Source organism: Sphaerodactylus townsendi, linkage group LG03 (assembly GCF_021028975.2).
Source record: "Sphaerodactylus townsendi isolate TG3544 linkage group LG03, MPM_Stown_v2.3, whole genome shotgun sequence".
NCBI lineage: Eukaryota > Metazoa > Chordata > Lepidosauria > Squamata > Sphaerodactylidae > Sphaerodactylus > Sphaerodactylus townsendi.
In genome coordinates, this window is record NC_059427.1 from 45300882 (window position 1) to 45325195 (window position 24314).

General features: G+C 42.8%; 1 protein-coding gene across 2 annotated transcripts in view; it reads right to left on the reverse strand.

Moving 5' to 3' along the window:
* The window catches only part of RAD18 (RAD18 E3 ubiquitin protein ligase), a 143928-nt gene that overhangs the window by 84581 nt on the left and 35033 nt on the right, over window positions 1–24314 (reverse strand). For both annotated transcript variants that reach the window (XM_048491403.1, XM_048491402.1), the window contains 3 exons: window positions 20654–20838; window positions 9193–9269; window positions 5720–5780 (listed from right to left, as the gene is read on the reverse strand). In XM_048491403.1, coding sequence (XP_048347360.1) covers window positions 5720–5780; window positions 9193–9269; window positions 20654–20838 — 323 coding nt within the window. The remainder of the gene's footprint in view (window positions 1–5719; window positions 5781–9192; window positions 9270–20653; window positions 20839–24314) is intronic.

A 24314-nucleotide genomic window follows, 5' to 3' on the forward strand; every position in this document is an offset into this window, starting at 1 on the left:
GGAAGGCAGACATGTACAGCCTAAAAAGAGTTACAGCCTTCTAAACACCACTGACCTAGCTCAACTGAAAAGAATATAACACTGAATAGGATGGAACTGCTAATGTTATGTCCATACTGTGCTGAAAGCACCTCAAGAGCACTTTGGGTATTCATACCAGTCTCCAATCAGAGTCCCCTTCTTGCTCTGAACCTGTAGTACTGTGGCCAATTCACCTAACTTGCCAATCTCATTCATTTCCTGAAGGATAAGAGAGCTGTCTACAGACTGCATATGGCAAGGTCTGCAACCTGCGGCTCTTTCAGCCTTATACTGCAACTCCGTGTGGCCTGGAGGTCGGAGGGTAGCGTGGGCGTGTCTCTCCAGCCCTCCAGAGCAGCGCAGGAAGGAAAGGTGAGTGGAGGGGCCAAAAGCCACCTTTCTCTGGCTCGGTAGATCTTCGGGGTCGTGGAAAGCGGGTCCAAATGGCTCTTTGGGTGGTAAAGATTGCTGACCCCTGGCATATGGGAACCTACTCCAGTTGTCAGTCTGAATGAAAAACGTTTAGCCTTTGTCTTCCTTGGGATTTAATCTGCAAGGCAATGGAGTCGCCATATCTGTTTTGTATTTATTTGTTTGTTTATTTAGGCCTTGGGGGAAGGTCATTTCATCACTGATGCACCCAAAGTGACTTACAAAGATGCAACAATAGATTACCAGTAACTAAAATAATTAAACATTGCAAATAAAACAAGCATAACATAGCAGCATAAAAATAACTAGATGTGAGGGAGCTTTGATTCTCAAAAGCTTCTGCCTCAAAAATCTTGTTGGTTTCTAAGGCGCTACTAGTCTCCAGTCTAGCTGTTCTGCTATACAGACCAACAGGGCTGCTTTCTGACACGAACATAAAAATGTAATATAAAATTTCACCAGGTTGTTTTAAAAACCACAATAGTCAATCCTGGAACTGAAATGCAAACTGAAATTATGAACAGAATTAAACCTGGAAAACCCACAACACCATGTTGACAGAACGCTACAGTGCAATCGCTATCATGAAGTTACAGCAGGAAATGTGATCCGTGCACTCTAAAGCTCGCAATTTCCAATTGGTTTAGATTGGAGTAATTTTCCATAGCATTACACCATAAGTCAACCAAACCTTTTCTACCAGAGAGGATTCACAGCTAGACTTCCTCACTTAACATGCTAGTTATCAGTAGTATCCAATGAAGCAAGTTTTGACTCACAAAACATTTATATCCTGGAAAACGCTGTTGGTCTACAAAGTGTTTCAAGACCCTTTGATGTTTTAGTACAGGTATGAGATCTATATTAAAGGGCAATGTATGGATCTTTCAATGAAACAAGGAAGCTGAACTTACAACAAAATATTCTACCTTCTCCAGCAAACACAATGCTAGATCCTCTTGAACTGTGTGCCTCCCCCCCCCGCCCCCATGTGTACTAATTGGTACTGGGGATCAGTATGACCGTTAATAGCTTCACCAACATTTTGGTTTCCTGTGAACCCTTCTCTGTGAGACCTTGCACTAGCATAGACATTCCTATTCCTCCCCTTTTAAAATTCCTTCTGAAAGAGCAGCAGTGGCATAGTGGTTAAGAGCAGGTGTACTCTAATCTGGAGGAACCGGGTTTAATTCCCCGCTCTGCTGCCTGAGCTGTGGAGGCTTATCTGGGGAATTCAGATTAGCCTGTACACTCCCAACACACGCCAGATGGGGGACCTTGGGCTAGTCACAGTTCTTCTCTCTCAGCCCCACCTACCTCACAGGGTCTTTGTTGTGAGGGGGGAAGGGAAAGAAGTTTTGAGTTAAACCCCTTTGAGTCTCCTATAGAAGAGAAATGGGGGATATAAATCCAACTCTTCTTCTTCCTACTCTGCAAATCCTGGATGGGTATCTGCTGCCAAGGCATCTTCACGTCTCATTTTAGTTGTCCTTAAGTTTTCTCCTTTACTTTGGAACAGATTAGAGCAAATTCTAAGAACACTTGGATCAAAATAATTTTTTTAAAAGTGATGAGGTAATGCAAGAAGATTTCAGTGAAATTCACTGTCTTCTTCCCAAATGCTGCAATACAGATTAGACAGCCCTTTGGGTATGAAGTACGTGACGTTATGCAGCAACCTGGGGAGGCTACTGATCAGAAAAGAATTATATGACCATTGGAAACTCATCTGTAAGCTGAGAGAGTGTCCAAGAATGCAATAATCACAACACTTAAAGTAATAAAACTGTCTCAAATTCTTGCAATTCAGTCTCCCAAGAAGCCTCACTTTGAGGAACCCAACAGGCCAAATGAATGAAATCTGGCAGCAAAGCATCTCTCTGCTTTCCTTAAAGATGGAACGTTTTTGCTCATCCCTGAAAAATCATACTAATTATGTTTAATCCCACATACAGCTAGTACCAAGTCTTTGGTTCCACTGTTAAATACAGGTTTCCCAAACAATTTGAGAAATCAGGCTACAACAAAACAAAGGTTAACAGTTCAAAATAATATTAAACAGAAAGAAAAAAACCCAAGTTTTAAAAAAGAGAAACTACTAAGATTTATGCCATAGAAAAAATGTCCCTATGCTTCTAATTGGGATAAGGACTACTGATGCTCAAAGCAGAGTGATTTTTTTTCACAATGCACTAAATCAGTGATGGCGAACCTTTTTGAGACCAAGTGCCCAAATTCCAACCCAAACCCCACTTATTTGTCGCAAAATGCCAACCCGGCAATTTAACCTGAATACTGAGGTTTCAGTTTAGGAAAAAACGGTTGGCTCCCTCTTCCTCCGCCCCACCCGCTCGAGCAGGGGCCAGCCTGCTCTAGCCTCCAGCAAGTCTTGCATGCACCACTCTGGCCTCTCTAGCATCTCTGCCTCCTCTGCGCCCCCCCCCCCCCCCCCCCCCCCCCCCCCCCCCCCCCCCCCCCGCTCCAGGCAGCAGCCACCCAGAGCACAGGCACCAGGCCCGCCAGCCGAGTCCTCCCTGCTCACCGTGGTGTGCGCACATTGTGCTCAGTGACCCAGGCCAGCCTAGATGTGTGTTTGTGTGTGGGGGGGTGATTTTCCACCCCCCACATGACGAACTCTGTGTGTGTGTGTGCGCCCACAGAGAGGGCTCCGAGTGCCACCTCTGGCACCCGTGCCATAAGTTCACCATCACTGCACTAAATCAATATAATTGACAAAACCAAATCAGAAATTTCACAATGGCCCATTCAAGGCAATGCTCAGACGATTTTGTCATGCAGTTTTTTCTAGCCATCCTGCTGCGGTCCTAAGGAAGAAATAGGTCCTCAACAGTCCAGTACTAAGACAATCAAAGGTGCATGTGAAATGTACAGTAACAGAATTATAAAGATTTATGTTATGCATTATCTGATGTGCAACTCTAGTGTTTTCGCATCCTGTTTATCGCATAAACCCCAAGATTTCCAATTAATGCAACAACAAAGGCCATTGAGAGTGACGTGTCAAACATGTTTACATTGGGATCCAATCTGACATACACTGAAGCAAGAACAGAGCACTATCCAGCTAAAGTCCAACCTTCCTCACTCAAAGAAAGGCATGAATCTATTTACCTTGTGAATAGAACTGCTAGTGTATCAAGAAAATACTGGCAACATCCTTCTCTCCAGGGATTCTTCTACACTCTATTAGGGACCCACCCCTGCTCACTCTACCCACCAGCCATGGAGCTTACTGTGTTCGCAATATTTCTTTGCCTTTGCAAAAAAACCAGCATCGGCAGCAAGAACAATAAGTTTTTTGCAAACCATATCCAAAATCTGATTTATAACAACTGCCTTTCTTCCCAATGGGGGACCAGAAACTGCTTAATCATTCCCTCAACTTTATCTTCACACCAACCCTGTGAGGCAGGTCTGTCTGAAAGTGCTTGACTAGCTTACGATTACCCAGCAGCCATTTATGGCAGACTGGGAATCTCCTTAATCCTAGTCTGACATTCTAACCACTGGACATGGCATGCTCTAATGGATCAGGGATGTTCTTAACCCTTCTTTGTTTTGTAAAGAAGCAGATTTTTACCACCCAAACTGCCTGCACTGCCTTTCTCCCAACTGCGGACCCAAAGTAGCCCACGTTGTTTTCTTGTTCCCTTTTGTCCTTTCAATAATCGCTTTCTGAGATAGGTTAGGCCAAGAGGGTGTGATTCACCCAAGGTCACCCTAGTCAGACACATTAACCATTACATCAATTAGCTCTGACTTATCAGAGAAGTTGTGAACCCCCCCCCCTTCCCTGTCGGTGCTGCGTTCACCTTCCTGGCTTCTCAAGAATAAACCTTAGTTTCCACTGCACATCACTTAGATATATCATTAAGGCTAATCTGGGTTAGGATGTTCCAATATCATTCATTCTTAGCACTGCAGCTCCCATGAGCCTTCTAAAGTGGGTAGCCAATTTTGAAAAAAAGTATATACTCATGTATAAGTCGATTTTTTCAGCACATTTTTAATGGTGAAAAAGCTCCCCTCGACTTATATGCGGGTCATTAAAAAATTGTGTGTGTTTACTTTGACGGCCAGCAGGGGGCGCAGTTTTTATGCTAGAGGCACCGGAATTTCAGGGTACCCTCAGAAGACTCTCCTGATGATACTAGCCAAGTTTGGTAAAGTTTGGTTCAGGGGGTCCAAAGTTATGGACCCCCAAAGAAGGTGCCCCCATTCCCCATTGTTTTCAATGGGAGCTATTAGTAGATGGGGCTACCCTTTTGAGGGTCCATAACTTTGGACCCTCTGAACCAAACTTCACCAATCCTGGCTGGTCTCATCAGGAGAGTCTCTTTATGATACCAGCCAGGTTTGGTGAAGTTTGGGTCAGGGGATCCAAAGTTATTGACCCCCAAAGGAGATGCCCCATCCCCCATTGTTTACAATGGAAGCTAATAGTAGATTTTTCATTTCTGATAATATCCCTCTTAAAAAAATCTGTTGGGTTACATTTGGACACATAAACAGATGATGATGAGGAATCCAGTTTTTTGAAGGATTTTTAACTCTTGTGTGAACTTTTAGCTTGGTTGCTGGTTGAGCTAAGGTTTTGTACTTTTAAAGTTATTGTTGATACCATATTGTTCTTGTTGTCCCTCTTTTCCACTTACAGAGCCAGTTTACTGTTTTTCTTTGAAATAAATATTCAAAAACATTTAACCTACTGATGCCTCAATTGATGCTGCATTTCCCACCCTCGACTTATAATGCGCATGAAGTCAATAAGTTTTCCAGTTTTCTTGTGAGTAAAATTAGGTGCCTCGGAACTTATAATGCTTGGGTTGGACTTATATACCACTCCAGTATATGATTGTACCTAGTTTTATTTGTCATGCCTGCCACAGACAACATTAGCTTTCACTGCAAACAGCTGGGGGGGGGGGGGGGAACTAATCTAGACCAAGATACTCTAATTCCCTTCATCTTTAGCATTATAACTTTCACACTCATCTTGAAGCGGGAAGACAATTTTGAGATTCCTAGCTGTGTTTTCCGAGAAGTTATGCCTGCCACAGATGGACACTTTTGTTATCATATATTCCCCACCACCTTTTGATTAGCCAAATATGAAAACACAAACTATGTAGAGACAGGGGACAGGAGTTAATTTAATGCCCTTTCATTTTGCATGCACATATTTCCTAAGACAAGACTTTAAAATGTATATATTTAATATAAATATAATAATCGTGTCACTTACGGTAATCTCTATGTATTTCATCGATTTCATTCTCTGCCTGGTGCTTTGTAAATGTCATGCCCTGAAACAGTTGTACAAATATTATTTTTAGTCAATGACATAAACCTGCAGCCAAGCCAAGGATTTTGAGACACAACAATCTTGACCCTTAAAAAATGAATAACTCTTAGCCAAGTTGTGGCCCCCTGTACAGATGAAAAAAAAAATCTGTACAATGTGGCAAAGCCACAGAGATAGGTCAGAGTTCTGTGAAACAGAGAAAGCCCTAGATTCACATGAAAAAAATGTTTTATTAAAAATATAATATGATGATAAAACAAACAAGAACATTTTCTATACAAGCCAGACACACACACATATACAAAAGAGACTTCAATCCTATGAATGAGTTCTGGGCACATGGGACTGCTTCCGCTGTGCAGTGTGCTTCCTCTGCCACCCAAATTTTAACTTGCACAAGGCCCCACTGAAAACTATTGATATTGTGCAAGATGAGTCAGAGCCAGGGCAGCATATTGGGTTGCCACAGTAACATGAAGTGGCAGCCAATACTGTGGTCCCACAATAAGGGGAAGGAAGCAGGGGTGGTAGAGGTGATAATGTAGGAACAGAAGCAAAGCTGGAACCAGAGGAAGGGGGAAGAGCCAGCTTCAACGGGAGGGAGGGAGGGAGGGAGGGAGGGAGGGAGGAAAGTGGAGCCGAAGGAGGGCATGTGTAATTTCTCCTTTCCCGTTAGTCTTCACATGTTTCCACTGTGTAATATATCTATTTGCCTTATTTACCCCCAATTACTGTCTTGCACTGTTACAAAAAGCATATTAAACATATCACAGTTTGGGGAAGTGTCTTTTTCTACTTAAAGTGGAAAAGTAAATGCGCTTCTGAGATTTTTTCTAATGCTCTTCCTAGCATCAATTTAAAAAATAAAAACTTGAGTACTGTGTTATGTATGGATGCCATGATCTAAAAAAGCTATTGATAAGCCTCATTTTTAATTTTACAGATGAAGAAACTCATAAAAAATGTGGTTGTGTTGGTAGACAACAATACAGTCTACTTCCCCCAAATTCTCCACCTCAGCTATGGATCTCTCTGTCTTCTCTTTTAAAAGGCACCTGATGGGCCACTGCGAGTAGCAGAGTGCTGGACTAGATGGACTCTGGTCTGATCCAGCAGGCTAGTTCTTATGTTCTTAAATGGGGTCAAATTTTGCTTCAGAACCAGCTGCAAAACAACCCCACAGATCCCTGAAGAAAGAAACCAAGCAATCAGCCACTGAACCTGCTTATAGCGGGCAAGATGATGACACAGGACCTGTCTGAGTTAAGCCACACTGATCCTTATGTCAGTTAAGAATGTGTAAAGAGCAGGTTTCCGTTTCCTAATATTAACTGTAGGGAAGCCTGGACGCCGGGAGGCGCCCTGCCCGGTGAGCACACTCCCGGCCAGGAGTCCCCTCTCAGCTCAACATGCCGAGCTCACGGGTCGTTCACATGCCCATCCTCTCCTCCGAGCTAATGTGTATTCGGGCAGAAACTGCTGACTCGCAGATTCTCTGGCTCCTGCAAGTACATGCCTTCTCTGACCACGGTGGTGCAACCCTTGCCTGTAACCCCCCGCTGGTCCCATTGTCTTTTACCCTGATAAGATTCATAATAAAAGGTGAAGGGAGAAGGCGCTCCAGAGGGACGCTGGACGCCTCTCCCTTGCCTGACCTGCAACCCGTGTCTGTCATCCTTCAATTAACAGTGCAATCCTATTCAGAGTTATTTCACTCTAAGTTCGTAGATTTCAGTGGCTTTAAACTGGAGTAACTTTGCAGTGGCTGAAGTTGTTTATACGCTGCTGATGTTTGCACCAATCAACTGTCTGCTGGCTACACCATGGTAACTCATTTTGTCAGTTTAAGAGGTCATACTCTGAATATTTGCATTCATTTCCTCCATCTGTAATAAACTACTGGCACTTTTTCCTGTTCTATCCGATGCATTGAAATCAGTGTAGACTGGAGTAAGTATGTACTGGCTGCAGTCTATTAGAACTGAGTAATCAACATGTGAAATTAAGCAAGGAAATTTAATTGACGTTCTAAATGTTTCGTTCTTCCACTTTAGAATTGGCAGATGCGAAAAAATGAATCAATCTCATTCAATGACTGGTAGCACTGACAAGAGGAATGCTGGTGATTAGCACTAGTGCAGTAAGAGAACCCTGAATAGAAGTCACAGGAGTGAATCTATGTAGCTATTTTAGGAACTACAATAAGCATTAGAAAATTATTTTTAAATAAAAACTGAATCTGGGACTCAAATTTTGAGCTTAATACCAGATTCTGCATTGAGTTCAATGCGGTTGAGATCAGGCATGTGCCAGAGCTAGAGAATAGTGCAAAGCCTCCCTTTTATTAATGGGCTACATCTGTTCATGGGATCTTTGATTATTGATTACAGAATATTTACTGTATTTGAACAACTTCAGAATGAAGGATCAGGGTGGCTTAGGACTCCTGCTTGAAGTTTTCAACATGTTTAGTGGTGAAGATGCATGTTTATTGTAATAATCCTCAGAAAACTTTACTGATAGTATACCCCTAGTCAGACGTAAGTCCCATTTCATTCACTGGGTTATACTATCAGGAAAGTTTTCTGAGGATTATTACAATAAACATGCATCCTCACCACTAAACACATTGAACACTTCAAGCAGGGGTCCTAAGCTTCCTTTCTAAGCTTCCTGCCCCTTTTGGAATTCTGACACAGGGTGGAGAGCACAACCACAAAATGGCCACCACAGGTGGTGGAGCCAACCACAAAATGTCACAGAGTAAGGTTATACGTAGCTCTAAAATGAAGTCTTCAACAGTTCAATCAGATGAACTGCTCAATGGGATGACTTCTGAAATGAAACTTTTAAAAAATGTTCATACACACAATTTACCGTCAATCATGAGGTGAAGATTCTTGTGCTATGGTGGCAGCGCTGCCAAAACAATTTTTTTTAATCTGCTCAGCCAATCAGATTTTTAACAACCAATCAGAATCCCTGCTCAGCCAAACTCACACTTGTGCCCTCCACTTTCAAAAAACCCTTGGTGAGTTCTGGGAAAGTTCTCAACAAACACTGTGGTTTCCACAACCACCACGTTGGAGACGCCTGGCTTTGATATCTAAGCACTGCTTCAGCAACTTAGGAGGGACAGATAAGCAGCCTTCATACTACCTCAAGTTCTACAGGACATTATGCAATATAAATACTGTCAGTTGGAACAGCCAGGCTGAAGTTGAAGTACAAATTGTTTTTTATTTGCTTTGTTTTCATTTCAGAAAATTGGAAGGCACCAAAATAATTAACTTTGAAGCTATGCATAAACTCAGTGGGTTACTACTGAGGCAAAAAAACACTCACTTACATTTTTATTAAATGGAATAAAAGATACTTGTTCCCCTTTACTAGGTCGAAGCTTATCAACTTACATAATTCCCAGCCATCTTGGATTCAAGCTGTGCTCGAGTCTTCTCATTGTTTTCCAACTCTTTCACTATTTCTTCAACTGTTGGAGCAAACAAACGCCATGACCAGCAGCCTAATACCGAAGGACTTATCACAGACAAGTATTAAATGTTACTAGAAATGCATTCAGTCTGTCATGTCAGGATAAAAAAAGCTGAAACATACTAGTCTCAAGTGAAAACATATTTTAATCCATGAAGAAACGCTTTCTAACAAACTGGTAGGGGAAAGTTTTAAGTATGATGTATCTCATCTCCCTAGTATTTAAATGTTTTGTTGTTTTATGGTTTTGTGCACTGCCCCAGCCCAAAAGGGGAGGGGTTGGATCGTAAATCTAATAACTAACTAACTAAAAACATAAAATCAAGACCTGAGTGGAGAATATAATCACTGGGAAGGGGCCGGGGGGGGGGGGGGGGGGGGGGGAAAGAACATTCATATAGGATAGCACCCAGATAATTTTGTTATAATGGGAGGAATCACTCTATTTGAACTACTAGTTTATTTTGAGAGTAACAAGCTGTCTTCCCATCATATTGCTGATTATTATACACTCTTCCATGAAAAGATGACAGTAAATTTGTATATTACTTTGTATATTAATGTATATATTATCTGTTCAAGGTAGGCACTAGGACCCTGCACGAAACATTCTACTACAAAGAAGGTCCAGGAAATGGTGGATTAATGTACAAATTTACTGTCACCGTTTAATGGAAAAGAGTATAATAGTTCCAAGCATTTTTCACCTTTGTAACAGCTACCCAGTCCTATAAAGTAATAGAAACAAACACCCATCATTAGTAGAAAGCAGCAACACTAAATAATATGATAAAATATTAGTTAAACTGAAGATACCAATGGATGGGGCAAGTAGGTTCATACTATGTTTTCTTCATTCCTTGAAGATTTCTACCAACAGATTACTCTGAAAAGCTGGTTAACAGAGCACAGAAGAACAGGAGGCTTAAGAGCACAGGTGTCAAACTCGTGGCCCTTCAGATGTTATGGACTACAGTTCCCATCATCACCTGTCAGCATCATGCTTTGACATCTATGCTTAAGAGGATAAGCATCCAACCAAGGAACACCTTGTCTAGTATCAAAAGTTGTACACTGCAGTAATAAACAGATCTCACCAAACTAATGAACATATACAATAATTATGTTCATCATTGCTCTATTGACACCCGCACTGAACTTGTGCCCCCAGAACTTAGGTGGGCATACACATAGTTAAAATGCTCATCCACATAAAATGTTTTCCTCAGTTCAGAAAACTAGCATGTCACAGGACAGACTGAGCCTACCTTTCTCCCTAACATGCTTTTCATGCTGTATGGAGGGTCACTCATACATGCAAGCTCCTGAAGCACCTGAAATAGCATTTTTCCAGTGCTATACGGTACTTTTGTGAAAAGAAACACCAGTTGTTACTATTGACATAAGTAATAACAGAGGTTTATTTCCCATTTTATAATGATAACATAATGTGTGTGACTATCTGTCCACCTGTCCATTTGTAGCAGGCATAACTCATTAGAAAATAAAGCTAGGAATCTCAAAAATTGCCCACCAGCTTCAGGATGGTGGAAACTGAGGAGCCAAAATTGAAGTGAGTTAGAACATTGTGGTCCAGTTTATCTCAAGTTAAAAGTGAATACGCCTGCAGTCCATATAGAACAGTGATGGCGAACCTATGGCACGGGTGCCAGAGGTGGCACTTGGAGCCCTCTCTGTGGGCACGCGCACAGATTTCATCATGTGGGGGGTGGAAAATCACACACCCCCACACTCACACACATCTAGGCTGGCCTGGGCCACTGAGCGCAACGTACGCGCACCATGGTGAGCAGGGAGGACTTGGCAGGCGGGCCTGGTGCCTGTGCTCCGGGTGGCTCCTGCCTGAGGGGTGTGTGTGTGTGCAGAGAAGGCAGAGATGCTAGAGAGGCACAGAGCGGTGTGCACGGGACTTGCTGGAGGCTAGAGCAGGCTGGCCCCTGCTCGAGCAGGTGGGGCGGAGGAAGAGGGAGCTACCCACTTTTTTCTAAACTAAAACCTCAGCATTCAGGTTAAATTGCCGCGTTGGCACTTTGCGATAAATAAGTGGGGTTTGGGTTGCAATTTGGGCACCCGGTCTCAGAAAGGTTCACCATCACTGATATAGAACAACCCTATCCTGTGCTATTTGCAAAGGAAGCTGCGGTTTATTGACTAGAAGCCAAGAAGATAAATGTAAAACAAACAGGAAAGTGGTGCATATCCCTTGCTTCTCAAAGCAGAGGTGGTTTACTTAAGAACCTCTTTGAGCTATGCTTCAAAAAGTATTCTTTTCTCTGTGACAGTAGCCATCTTCACATTATGGTGAATGCATGCATATCTTGCTTGTATGGGAGAAAAGCCTATGTGTGTTCACTTTACAAATAAAACTGGGACCAGTATCTAGATATACAAGCAGTTTCAATCACACATTCGGCTGCACAAGTGTTGAACGTAAGCTGAGTTACAGTTGAATGTTACTCTTTGCACGCTTAAAGAAATATCAAGTGTACACTGTATACGGACTGCGGGTGTATTCACTTTAACGTGTGAAGAGGATTTTGTCCTACCTTTCGTTCTGGCTACCACTGAAACTCTTCCAGTCATCTGTTTTTCAGACTTCTACCAAAATCAACATTTTTCTTCAAGCAATAGCCGCAGCTACACATTTACATCCTTGCTTTTCCTCCAGTGGGCAACCAAAGTGACTTACATCATTCTCCTCTCCTCCAGAGTATCCTCACAACAACTCTGTGTGGAAGGGTAGGCTAAGAATGTGTGACTGGACCAAAGTTACCCAGCTGGGTCTCCCAGATTCTGTTCTGCAAAAGCTGTCATATGATTAAATAAATTAAGAATTTGGAAGGACTTTGATAACTAAACTGCTGCACAGATAGTAAATTATCACCAGCTTGAAGGAAGACAATGTCCTTAAGTAGTTGCTGGTCAATATTGCACAGAATTTAAAATCCATGATTCAGATTATTTCCTGTGGAAAACAAATGGCTGATTTTAAAAAAAGACAATTATTTTACAGTGTGCTACAAGATAAGAATTCTCCTCAAGAGATTTTCTTAATGTTTTTCTGATTTTAAAGCTAACCTATAGCACCCAAATACCCATGTTAGAACCAGTAATGACAGCTCTTTGGATGCTTCACATGGGAAAAAGAAACTCCCAATACAAATTCCAAAAATAATCTGAAACCTTGTAAAAAAACCTGCTCCATGAAATACAGAGATTTAAGAAATTAATCCAATACTGGTGTGTTCATGAATAAACACACTGTTGGAACACATCTGCTGATCTCAAGAAAAATCCAATCTGGACTGAACTGACAAAACGCAGGAGTAAAATTGGATTCAAATATAAATCATATTGGTTTGGATTCAATCTGACTCCAGGTGGTTTGTCTAACTTTGCAAATATGTCTGTAAGAATGTGTGTCTGAAAGCAATTAACTTTCAAAGCATGATACCTAGGAAATGTTATTTTGGTTTTATTAGAATGATGTATTGTTATTGGTTTTAATTATATTATTAACTGTTATATTGTGTTGTGCGCCACCCTGAGCCATCCAGGGGAGGGTGGCTAATAAATCTAAAATATAAATAAGCAAACAAACAAACAATTTAAATTCCCCAAGTTTTGGAGCATACTGAGAAAATACTGTAATGCTTTTGAAACCCAGATAGATTCTTCAAAGTTCTGTTGAAGCAATGTAAGTGTCCCTTTTTCATTACACATGAAAAATAAGGCTTAATAATTAAACTTCTAATGGTACCTTTTTAAGCCTTCCATCTACTGAATAAGCACTTGCCCAAGTGGGGATGTGATTCATTGAGAAAAAGCATGCTTTCCATGGTCATTTCTTAGTTATTAAAACATTCTGTGTTATAATGGCAAAAAAAACCCCCCTCATTTATTTATTATTTATTTATTTGATTTGATTTGATTTTTATACCGCCCCATCCCCAAAGGGCTCTGGGCGGTGTACAACAGTTAAAACACAATATAAGTAAATAAGCATTTAAAAGCAGCGATAAAATTCTCAATGCATTTACAAAATATAAAACTCCAGATTGAAATTTAAAACTAAAATCAAGATATAGGTGGCGTCCAGCATTCCAATAATATAAAATCCTTCCCTCCCCACGGTAGAGGGAGGCATGGCGAGTCTCATTAGATGTTTGGTGGCCCAGATGTTAAGGGCCAAGGAAGGGGCACTATTGGCGGCTGGTTCCTCCAAAGGCCCGGCGGAACAGCTCCGTCTTACAGGCCCTGCAGAACTCTCCCAGGTCCCGCAGGGCCCGGACAGCTGGAGGAAGAGCGTTCCACCAGGCCAGGGCCAAGGCCGTAAAGGTCCTGGCCCGTGTGGAGGCCAGCCGCGTCGCCCGAGGGCCAGGGACCACCAGAGTAAATTGGCCTCTCTGCCGATCGGAGAGGTCAGCGTAGGGAGCATTATGGGGTGATGCGGTCTTGAAGATCACGATGGTCCCAGGCCGCGAATGGCCTTAAAGGTCAACACCAACACCTTGAAGATGATCCGGAATCCTCTACTGGGAGCCAATGCAGCTGCGCGCTGCACAGGCTGGATTATGTTCCCCTTCGAAAGGCGCTGCCTGTAAGCAGACGTGCTGCTGCATGATGGACCAGTTTTAATCGGCCGGATCAAAGCGCAAGGGAAGGCCCGCGTGAAGAGCCGCAGTTACAATAGTCTAGTCTGGAGATGACCGTTGCATGGATCACAGAGGCTAGATCCGCTCTGACTGGAAAGGAAGGGGCCAGTGGCGGGCCTGGCGGAAGGTGGAAAAAAGGCAGCCCGGGGTTGGCAGCATGGGCCACCTGGGTCTCCATAGAGAGAGACAAACTCCCGGACCCCACAGACTGCGAATCCGAGCGGAGGGTCGGTAGCTCGACCCCCCTCTCCACACCGAAGGCGGCTGGAAGGCTCCTCCCCGCGGCAAGCCAGAGGATCTCCGTCTTCGATGGATTCAGTTTTAACTCCCTGCTCTGTGCGCGGCAGCTTGGCCGACCGCCTCCAAGCAGTGCTGTAGAGCGCCAGGCGTGACTGCTCTCCCTCCATCAACAGAGAATGAGCTGTGTGTCATCCAGCGTACTGATGGCAAATCAGCCCCAAAACTCCGTATCAGCTGAGCAGGAATTGGCTATGTAGATGTTAAATAACAGGCGGGGACAATAATGCCCCTATAGGGTACACCGCGTGAAGCGGGCACTTCGAGGCCTGGTCGCGCACCTCACTTGCTGATTCCAGGCCCGGGAAACTTGAGGTTATCCACTGAAGGACGGTACTTGCCTCGGGCGGCCGGGCGGTATGCAGGCCAAAGGTCGTGTGATGCGATCTTCACATCAAAAAGCGCTCAAGCGGTGAGATCTGGCAACACCAGCAGCGCCCGATCATAGTCCAGAAGCTGATCACGGAGGTGTATCTGTGGACGGGCGACGAGAACAGTCTCCGATCGCTGCTGCCAGCACCGGAAAACCCGGACTGGAAGGGTCAAAAGCCGATCGCGCTCATCCAGAAAACCTTGAAGCTGCTCCAACACCACTCTCTCAATTACCTTCCCAGAAGCGAAGATTCAAGCAGGCGGTAGTGGCAACAGATCTCTTGGATCTAACGATGGTTCTTTAAAGAGTGGGTGGACTACGCAGCTCGCTGTCAACCCATCCGGAAGGTTCGCTACGTCCAAAGGGAACCATTGATGATACTCAACAACAGATGAGATTACCGTAGTCTCCAGCCGGCAGGTTTTACCAAGCTCAGGACGGGCGGATCCAGAGGACAGGGTAGTAAGTCTAACAGCAGCTAAGGCTCTGTGCGACGAAAGCGGCTTCAGAGCAGGGAAAACTGGGTCAAACAAGGACCGAGAGCGGCAAGGGAGTCTCCAAAGTTAGCTAATTGGCGCTGCGTGGATGGAAGGTCGTGGGCGAGCAACTAGCGATCTTATCCTTGAAAAAAGCTCGCAAATGCCTCTACAGCTAATATCGAAAGGTGAGGGTTTGAAGATCTCTCCGATGGGGAGGTCAATGGCGAATTATGTCGCGAGAAGAGTATGGAAACATGAAGGAGCTAGCGGTTAGCGAGGGAGGAAGGAGAAGAAAGTCCTCTTCGCATCCTTCGTCGCCATATTGGAGGCTTTCATGGCGTCCTATAAGATGTTTGCGCAGCTTCATCACGAGATTTCCTCACACGCACCAGGCGCTCTGAAGCGTCTAAGCCCCCCGCTTCATCTGGTATAACTCCTCTGTATATATGGACGCTACCGGGCAGGCGGAAGACGTGGCAGGGGCAACAACATCGATAGCGTCGGAGAGTCGGAAATTCAATCACTCGCGCATCGCCAGGTGTGCCGGCGGAGTTCAGGAGTCCCGCAGAGCATTCGAAACCAAGTGGATCCATGAGTCTCCAGCGAGGCGGTATGACCCGTTGCCGCCTAGAGCGAAGGGTTAGTGCGATAAGTCCAATCCGGACCTTCAGGGCAAAATAATTCCGGACTTTCATGGCACTCTGTCAATAGAGGATCACGGAAGCCAGACTTATCCCGAATTCGAAGACCAAGTCCAGCGTGCCCAGCCGTTTCATGGGTTTGACGGCAGAGGAGCTAAGCGTCGCCATGGATGACACTAGGTCCGCGGCTGCCATTACATGAGTAAAGGCAGCGTCGGCGGGCGTTGAAGTCTAAGACAATGGCCAAGTCTGGGGAATGCATAGCCTTGATCCGGCCACCACCATCTCCAGCAGCGCTTGAGCTGTCTCCGCGACTTAGGCTACGACGGTACTACCAGGAGAATAGCCAACCTCTCGAGGCCAACCACTCCAGGCCGACACATTTCTATGCCGGTGACCTCCGGGACAGGGGCACCCTGAAGGGGATAGACTCACTGGTTGAACAATGCCACACCGCCTCGCCCGGCCCTGGGTTAGAGTGATGCGGTGAAGGCCGCAGCGAAACCCGAGGGCTGATGACCGCCTAAAGCTGGCGAACGGTCCACCTTCGCCATTTTAGGTTTCGGGTGATACATGCCAGATCCCACCTGCTGGGCTCCGGTGAAAATCCGAATTATTGTGGTCTTATTAATGGACCTGGCATTAATTAACACCAAAGACGAAGCAGAGTGTCCCTGATCCCAACCACCATCGTTTCTCGGGATAGGTCGGAGGTCAGAAGGCAGACGAGCATAATTGCTACTCGTGTGTCTTCATATCATATCATGAAACTCTGACGTGTCAATCTCATTCAATACAGTTGGTATTAAATAATCAATGCTAAAGCTCAGTTCAAGACAGCTCCCTGTATTGTTATTTTTTAAAGTAGACCAGTGGCCCCTGTTGCACCATATTGCTGTAAACATTAGAAGTCTCTCCCAAGGAGGTAAAGGAAGGTTGTGCCTCTAACAATACTGTTTAGGAATAGAATACTGATCTTTGCTTTCTTTACTAAACCATTCTTGGGATGGATCCAGCAACCTATCAGCAGAAGTTGCTAGCAGTCCCAGACCTTTCTCACATTCCCTTCCAACCCCCAGGAAACTTGATTCTTAGTGTTGTGAAACCTACACACACTAAAAGCCATGCAGCCATGCAGGCTGAACTCAGAAAGAGGAATGGGGCAAAATTCATCATACTGGCTTTTGCTAAAGAGGAAGGTATTAGTCCAAGAAGGATTGCTGGGGGGAAAGGAATGACACAATTATCCACAACAATCAGCACCTAAAACATTTTGAGTTAATGCTTTCTTTATGGTTCGACTTATTTGAACCACAGACCATTCTCTCAGAGCTCAATAAAAGGTACTGTTTCTTTCAGCATATACCTGCCTTTGGGAAATGAAGCAACAGAGAAGAGGGGTTTTGCAAGTGACAAATGTCTATTTCGTTACACAGTAAATGGAAACCATTTGTAGGCTAGGAATGTTGGTGACTAAAGACTATTTCTACAATAAATAAATGTCATCAGTTAAAACCCATACCTACTCATTCTAAAACTTGAACAAGCTATTCTCTAATTTACGTAATCACTGCCATTTGCTGTGGCCCACACAGTTACAGCAGTATTTTAAAAGATTTCGTTACAGTAATCTAAAATTGGTTTCTAAAAAATCAACTATTCACCCAATTTTGAAAAACAAAATGTCTCACATGCTCACACTGCTACCAAGTTCTAGTCCTGTCAATTTTTATTGCATTTCATTTGACTTTTTTTAAAAAAATGGTGGATTGTTGGTTATAGCTATCAGTATTACTAAGGGGGTACAGTTTTTAGGCTACTGTTTTTGTTTTACAGTGATGCGACTAGTTTACTTCTGTGTCCTAATGGTTTCAGTCCTTCAGACCTTATTGGAAATTGTGGTAGATATAAAGGTACTCTGCAACTAAATAAATAAATAAGTATCCAGACTGGTTCCTTCTATAGACTCATGCTTCTTCCCTCTCCCATCTGCAGTATATAAAATGTAGACACGCAGACAGAAGAAATCCTCAAAGAGGATACACAACATTAGATAAAGCCATTCCTTATGTTCCATGGTCACCATTTTAAAGGACACCACAACCTAATGACAGAAATTGGGCTACTTTGGGAGTATTCTTGCTGAACTGAAAGTGTTCAGAAAATGAGAACAATAAAAGAAGAGATGTTGGCACCATTCATAATACAAGATACCATCTTACCAATACTCTTATAGTAATGGCAACTACTGAGACATTTATGTTACCATACAAGTCAGAAGGCTATATTTTGAATGATAGAATAGAAATTCTTTACCAGAATATGGCTGGAAGAAATTCTTTACCAGAATATATATTTAAGTATAATACATGCTAATTTCATGCTCTAGCCACTTAACATAAAGAGGCACAAAATATGGCTATAAATGCTGTTTCATATGCCCCTCGCAACCCTTGAGATCTAAATGTTGAACCAGGTACTTTTTCCAGACTGAGAATGAGGAAGCCAGAATAGCCACACAGTACTTATTATGGATAAGGTGCCACAGAGTTTAAGGAATGAATGCAAAGAAGCAGAAGCTAGAGAAAAATATGTAGATGGTGCCTGATTATTGGTTGAAAGGACATTCTAATTTGTTGAAAGCTTTCACCGCAGGAATCAACTGGGTGTTCCAGGTCTTCCTGGCTGTGCCACAGAAAGAAACACATCCCACTGTGAAATGCCTCTGTAGATGCCAGACATAGGTGCAGGCAAAATGCTAGAACCAAAAACTACCAGACCATGACCACACAGCCTGGAAACTCACAACAGCCATTTTAATTTCTTTATGAAATATGTCTTGAGTCCTTCTGAGAGCAAAATTTCCTATCTATGGAAAACCAACTGCATAAATTCATTGTAACACAACTAGCACCTGACTGTAGAAGCAGGGCTATCGAAACTGGAAGGGCCAGCCTCCTAGCCTCCAGGAGAGCCTGCAGAAAATTTGCATAACCCTGCCTATAGTGAACTGCTTGAACCAGTCTGGATGACAGAACCCCACTGCAATAGAACACCTGTTTAACATAATCAAGAGAAATTCAAACAAAAATAACATTACCATAGCTTTCTCTAAACAATTTCAGTCCTCCTGCTCTTCTTAAATTCTTAAAAGTCATATCAGAGTGCTCACTTCATAGGTGTTCTTGTGTATTAGCTATGACTAATGAAAACAAGCCAGGTTTGGCTATTGTAACTCTAGAGGTTATATTGACCTTGAATGGAAATCATTCTTCTGCTTCAAGCTACAGCAGGAGACATATTGGACAGTTCTGAGTCAAGCTGTTCTACTATGTTCCCTTTAGGTAGTCTACACAACTTTCTGCTTAACAACTGTGTGAGAACCTACACAGTAATCCTGAATAAACACACAGGGCAGCTCAGCCCACAGAATATCTTCTTCCATCTGTGCCCTCTGCCTGACAAGTATAACCTTCTTCAGCCCAATTGACAGGTGATTCCCCATTTGTAGGCAGCGGTATAGTCTTGTTCCCAGCCACTACTGTACTCCCCCCACCATTTTGGATTGGGCTGCTTGTCTCCTCATCAGAGAAGCAAGCCTTTGGAAAGGGGCTCTTGGCCTGCAGCATTTAGCCTGAGGATTGAGCCTAGGGGGGGGGGCCTGTAAGAAGCAAATAAGTTTGTATGTATTATGCTTTTGGCTTTGGTAAACATTACATTAGGCCTGTAAATTTTAGATTACTGCAACACTGATGGAAATTCTAGGGTGAAGGAATCCACTTGGAAGGTGATGATGAATGACACTACAACTCTATGAAAGTAGTATACAGTGGAACCTTGGTTTTCATTGCCTTCGGTTTTCATACTCAATTTTTTAATTGAAAATTTGGCATACTGGGTTTTGTCACGATTTTGCCTCGGTTTTTCATGCGATTTTGGCAGTAAGGTGCAGGGTTTTGTGGAGAAAATCACTTTGACACAAAATTGTTGCAGGCCATGTCTCTGCAACTTCTTGTTTAATAAACAATGTCTTGCCCCATTTCAGACAAATGCGTAAGAGGCCGTCAGAAACAGACCTCTTTGGACAGCTTTCTGGTGCAATATTGAGGTCCACTGGCTTTGAAGCTGGTCCTAAAGTGTTATTGGTTTGTTACTGTTTTCAGCGTAGCACAACATCTATGGCGTTTCCTTGCTGTGCGAAGGCCGAATTAGTCATTACGACACCACGACCCCTCTGGGACGTTTCATGAATGGTCCCAGAACAGGCTGGAACGACGCCGAGCAGGCTGCGCTGTCGTCAGGCGACCCTCCTGTCCCTCTTTGACCCTCCAGATTGCGAGGCCGAAAGGAGGACATTCTGCCCTGCAAGCAAGCCACTCGAGATGCGCCAGGGGCAGAGGGGCGCTGTCCCCAAGCCTCGGCAACGGCGCTGCCGTTATGAAAAAAGCGGAAGGGGAGGGCCTTGGGCGCTGCCGTTCACTACGGCAGAGGCTCCAAACACGCCATTTTTTTCCAAAAACCTCAGCTTCCCAAAAGCGAGGGTCGGAGAAAATGGCAGCTTCAGCACCGGTTGGGCGGAGCTTGAGAGCGGCTTGTGACTGCAAAGCAGCTGTACTTACTAGCGGAGAATGGCTCCCCTACAGGGGACGGCGTTTTTGCCGTCCCCAGGGCGCCATATTCCGCCTGTGCGGAAGGGGCCTATGTTTATTCACCAAAAATGTGTTTTTGGTATGTTTTTTGGAGTGGCTAGAACAGATTAATTGGATTTACATTGATTCCTATGGAAAAGTTTGCCTCAGTTTTCATTGGTTTCGGTTTTCATCGATTCTTTTCGGACTTTACCAACGAAAACCAAGGTTCCACTGTATACTACAGCAACTTCCAAATAAAAGGTTAGTTGAAATTCACTTCCCTACCTGATTTGGGATTTAAAGAATCACACTGTGAGTTATACATATGAACAAACTCTTGATGTCTTTTAATGAGCACTTGTTTTGATCCCTGGGTAGACAGTCCATACTCCTTCAATCTTTTCCTCAGATCACGGTCAGAAAGTAAGTTATACACCACTTTAGGCAGGGGCTTTCTTTTGTGTCCAGAGCTGAAAGAATAAAAACAAAAACATTATGAAAACATGGAAGCGGAATTACAATTTCCTGTTTTTCTTTAGTATTAGAAACAATTCTAATTGAACTAATGAAACTTTGTATTAGAAACATTTAAGCATTTTCTTATTGGCCCAACTTCTGACCTAGCTATAGAAAACTGACAGTTTCACTTTACTGGAGATATCCTGAGAAGATAGAAAGCAAAGTATAAACACAGTGTTGTTGAGAACTCTTAGATGTAAGTATTTAGGAAAGCCACAAAAGATAGGCATCGGTAAGGCAATGTAACAGCTATTCAAATTCTGGGAAATGTATTTTGTCCTTTCATTAATGATTGAAATGCTATAAAGACCTTTTGTGTTTCAACATTTCAAACAAAACAAGTAAGTGGGAGGATACAACTCAAAATATTTCAAGGCTGACAGGATATCTGTGGAGACTGAATAACACATGCAGCCCAACTCTTGGTTCTGATGAAGGTTCTTTGATAACAGAAGAATACCGTTACAAAATATAACATTTATGGTTTGATAGTCTACAATTAAGTAAATCACATGGACATAATGAATTAAAGATGCAACCTCAGAGTTACCCCAAAACCTAATTTAAGTACTAAAATAACTGCCCACCTTTGCTAAGTCTCTACCTCTATATGGCCATGGACCACATGAAAATATATGTAAGGGGCTTCACGTGTTTATCATCTTCTGAAATGACCCAAAATCTATGTCATCAATGAGGTGCCAGTGATGCAAACTTTTACAACCTAAAAACTTGCATAAATGCTTGCAACTCTGGCCCCTTCCGCACACGCAAAATAATGCATTTTCAAACCACTTTCACAACTGTTTACAAGTGGATTTTGCCATTCCGCACAGCTTCAAAGAGCATTGAAAACAGTTTGAAAGTGCACTATTCTGCATGTGCGGAATGAGCCTCTCTTCTGTAAATTGCTTCCTGACTCTTGAATCTTACTGGGATTCAGCGTCATCCTTGCAGCAGAGGAATAAACCCTTTTCCTTTATTTATGCCATACATCTTTCCTCTGAAGTCTTATTGGTTGCTCGTACTTTGGGGTTTACTGTTACCCAAAAGTGGTCGTAACAAAACGTCTTCTTTATGGCACCCAAACAAATGAAGCCCCCCCCCCCCGTATATTTAATCATGAAAAGAATTACTATACTATGTCTCACCATTCTTTAAGCTAACCATGGTTTTGAACCAAAGCATATTTTGAACTCTTATTGGAAAACAATATATTCCCACTGGGAAAAGGGAAGAATGAAAGATGGAGGATGATTCTGTATGTGTTGGAACTGAGCTAAAGAGAAAGGGTTATACCAGTGGTGGTGAACCTATGGCACGGGTGCCAGAGGTGGCAATCAGAGCCCTCTCTGTGAGCATGTGCAAACAGAGTTCGCCATGTGGGGGGAAATTGCCCCCCCCCACACACACACATCTAGACTGGCCTGGGTCGCTGGGCTCGATTATTAGCATTAAACCTAAGACCTAATTTTGGGGGAGCAGTGTAGGTAACCCTGTTAAGTGCTGTTAAATCAGGCATACAGATGTGGAATCATAAACACTTGCCCACTATAATACAACTCAGTTCTCTAAACTGTATGTCTCCAGTTCTCTTTATTAAGCAAGAGCAAACCACATCCCACAGAGACTAGCTGAATATGTCAACTGCTTCTGTCATAAAATATGTTGTCAAGGTCATGGTTAGTATCTCACAGTAGCTAAATATTTTGAAATGAGAATCTTCTCAAACTTTCTTATAAATAGCATGAAGCCAAGATTTAAAAAAATATAGACCATACTACGCAAAACATCTCTACATCTAAAATTTCCTGAAGGAAAGCAGGTTCCAGCCATATATGTCTTTATGTGTCCATGTAATAACCAAAAACAACTAATGTTCAAAAAGCTGTCAAAATAAGCAAATACTGCACAAGTTTCAGAGCAATATGGCAACACATCTATGAAAAAATGATTGCTTGCAAACATTTGTCTTTCTGTAACAATAGACAAGCTAGCAGATTTGATAAGCCTGTGATGTATTGCATTCAAGATAATGTTAAAAATGATTGAAACCTGTGGTTTCATTCATCTGTAAGGAAAGAAAAATCAAATAAGGACAAACTCACTTAATAGTCATTACAGAAACAGCACAAACCACCTCCATCGTTGTGGGTGTTTTGGTGAATCTTTTTGAGAAAGGCAATAAATACAAATTTTAAAAATCATTCAACTCAAAGTTCATGTTAGGTCAGTCCTACTTGTATGAATTTTATCCTAGAAACTGATTGAATGCAGGCTAGTTTCAATAAAATTGTATCAAGAGCCAGTCTGATATCATTACCACTACCATCTTCATTTCTATTGCTTAGATCATGAACCTCTCATTTCAGAAATGATTATTATCTTACCTATGTTAAGACATAAGGTATTTGAAATTATTTTGGGCAGTATAATCCAATAATCCACACACTTCCTTAAAATTCTACAGGACATAGAAGAAAGAGATATGGAGAATTTTGCCATTACAGCTTTAACTCTCAGTTGTACAGTCATAGCTATAGAGCATGTTGCATACAATACATACACAAATGGAAAACCAACATTTTTAAGGGTCACCATACTGAGGCAAGTGACAGCTGGTCTGTCATTTAACAGTTATTCAGGTATGTTCTTGGTCTGAATGGTCACCTCTGATGGTGCACTGTGGCCAATCAATTTCCCCCTTGTGAGACATATATAACAGAGAAGCTTTGGATCCACATAAAACATACATCTCTAATGAAGGACAGAAGATGGCATGGAGGACACATAGAAAGGCAAGCACACCAGCTACCTCACCCCCAAGTCCCAAAACTGCCAAGGGGAAACAGCTGCCCCATCTTTCAGTTTCCATTTATTGATACTGAGATGGAACAAAATGCTTGCAAGTAAAACACTGGAGTCCAATAAGCCATAGCTCAAATGTTAGTGTAATTTTTTTTAGACAATTGACAGTGGAAGCAAATAAGCCTTTGTGAAACCAAGGCTTTCAAAACCGACCCAGAAAACACAGACATGTGTCTCCTGAGAGGTTTATGGGACCACATTATTTTCCATCTATTTTGACATTGTTTCCAGGCCTGTATCAGAATTCTAGATTCTTCACAAGAAAACAATTGTAAAAGGGATCCCTATCATCCACTCCTCCCACGTCTTACAGTCACATGGAATCGTCACCAGTACCTATGGTGACGTCCCCTGGCTATCCTGGCAAATTGACACCGAGGCTTCTTGTCCTCTATAAACTAATCTAATCTTTTCAGAGCCATTATTTATTTATTCCTTAAACATTTATGAATCACCATTCTGCCACAGGCACTCTCAGTAATTTGCAAGGAATACCATTGATAACGTTCCCTAGCAACAACCTCTGCAAACCACTTGACAACAGCTTATTAAAAAAGAA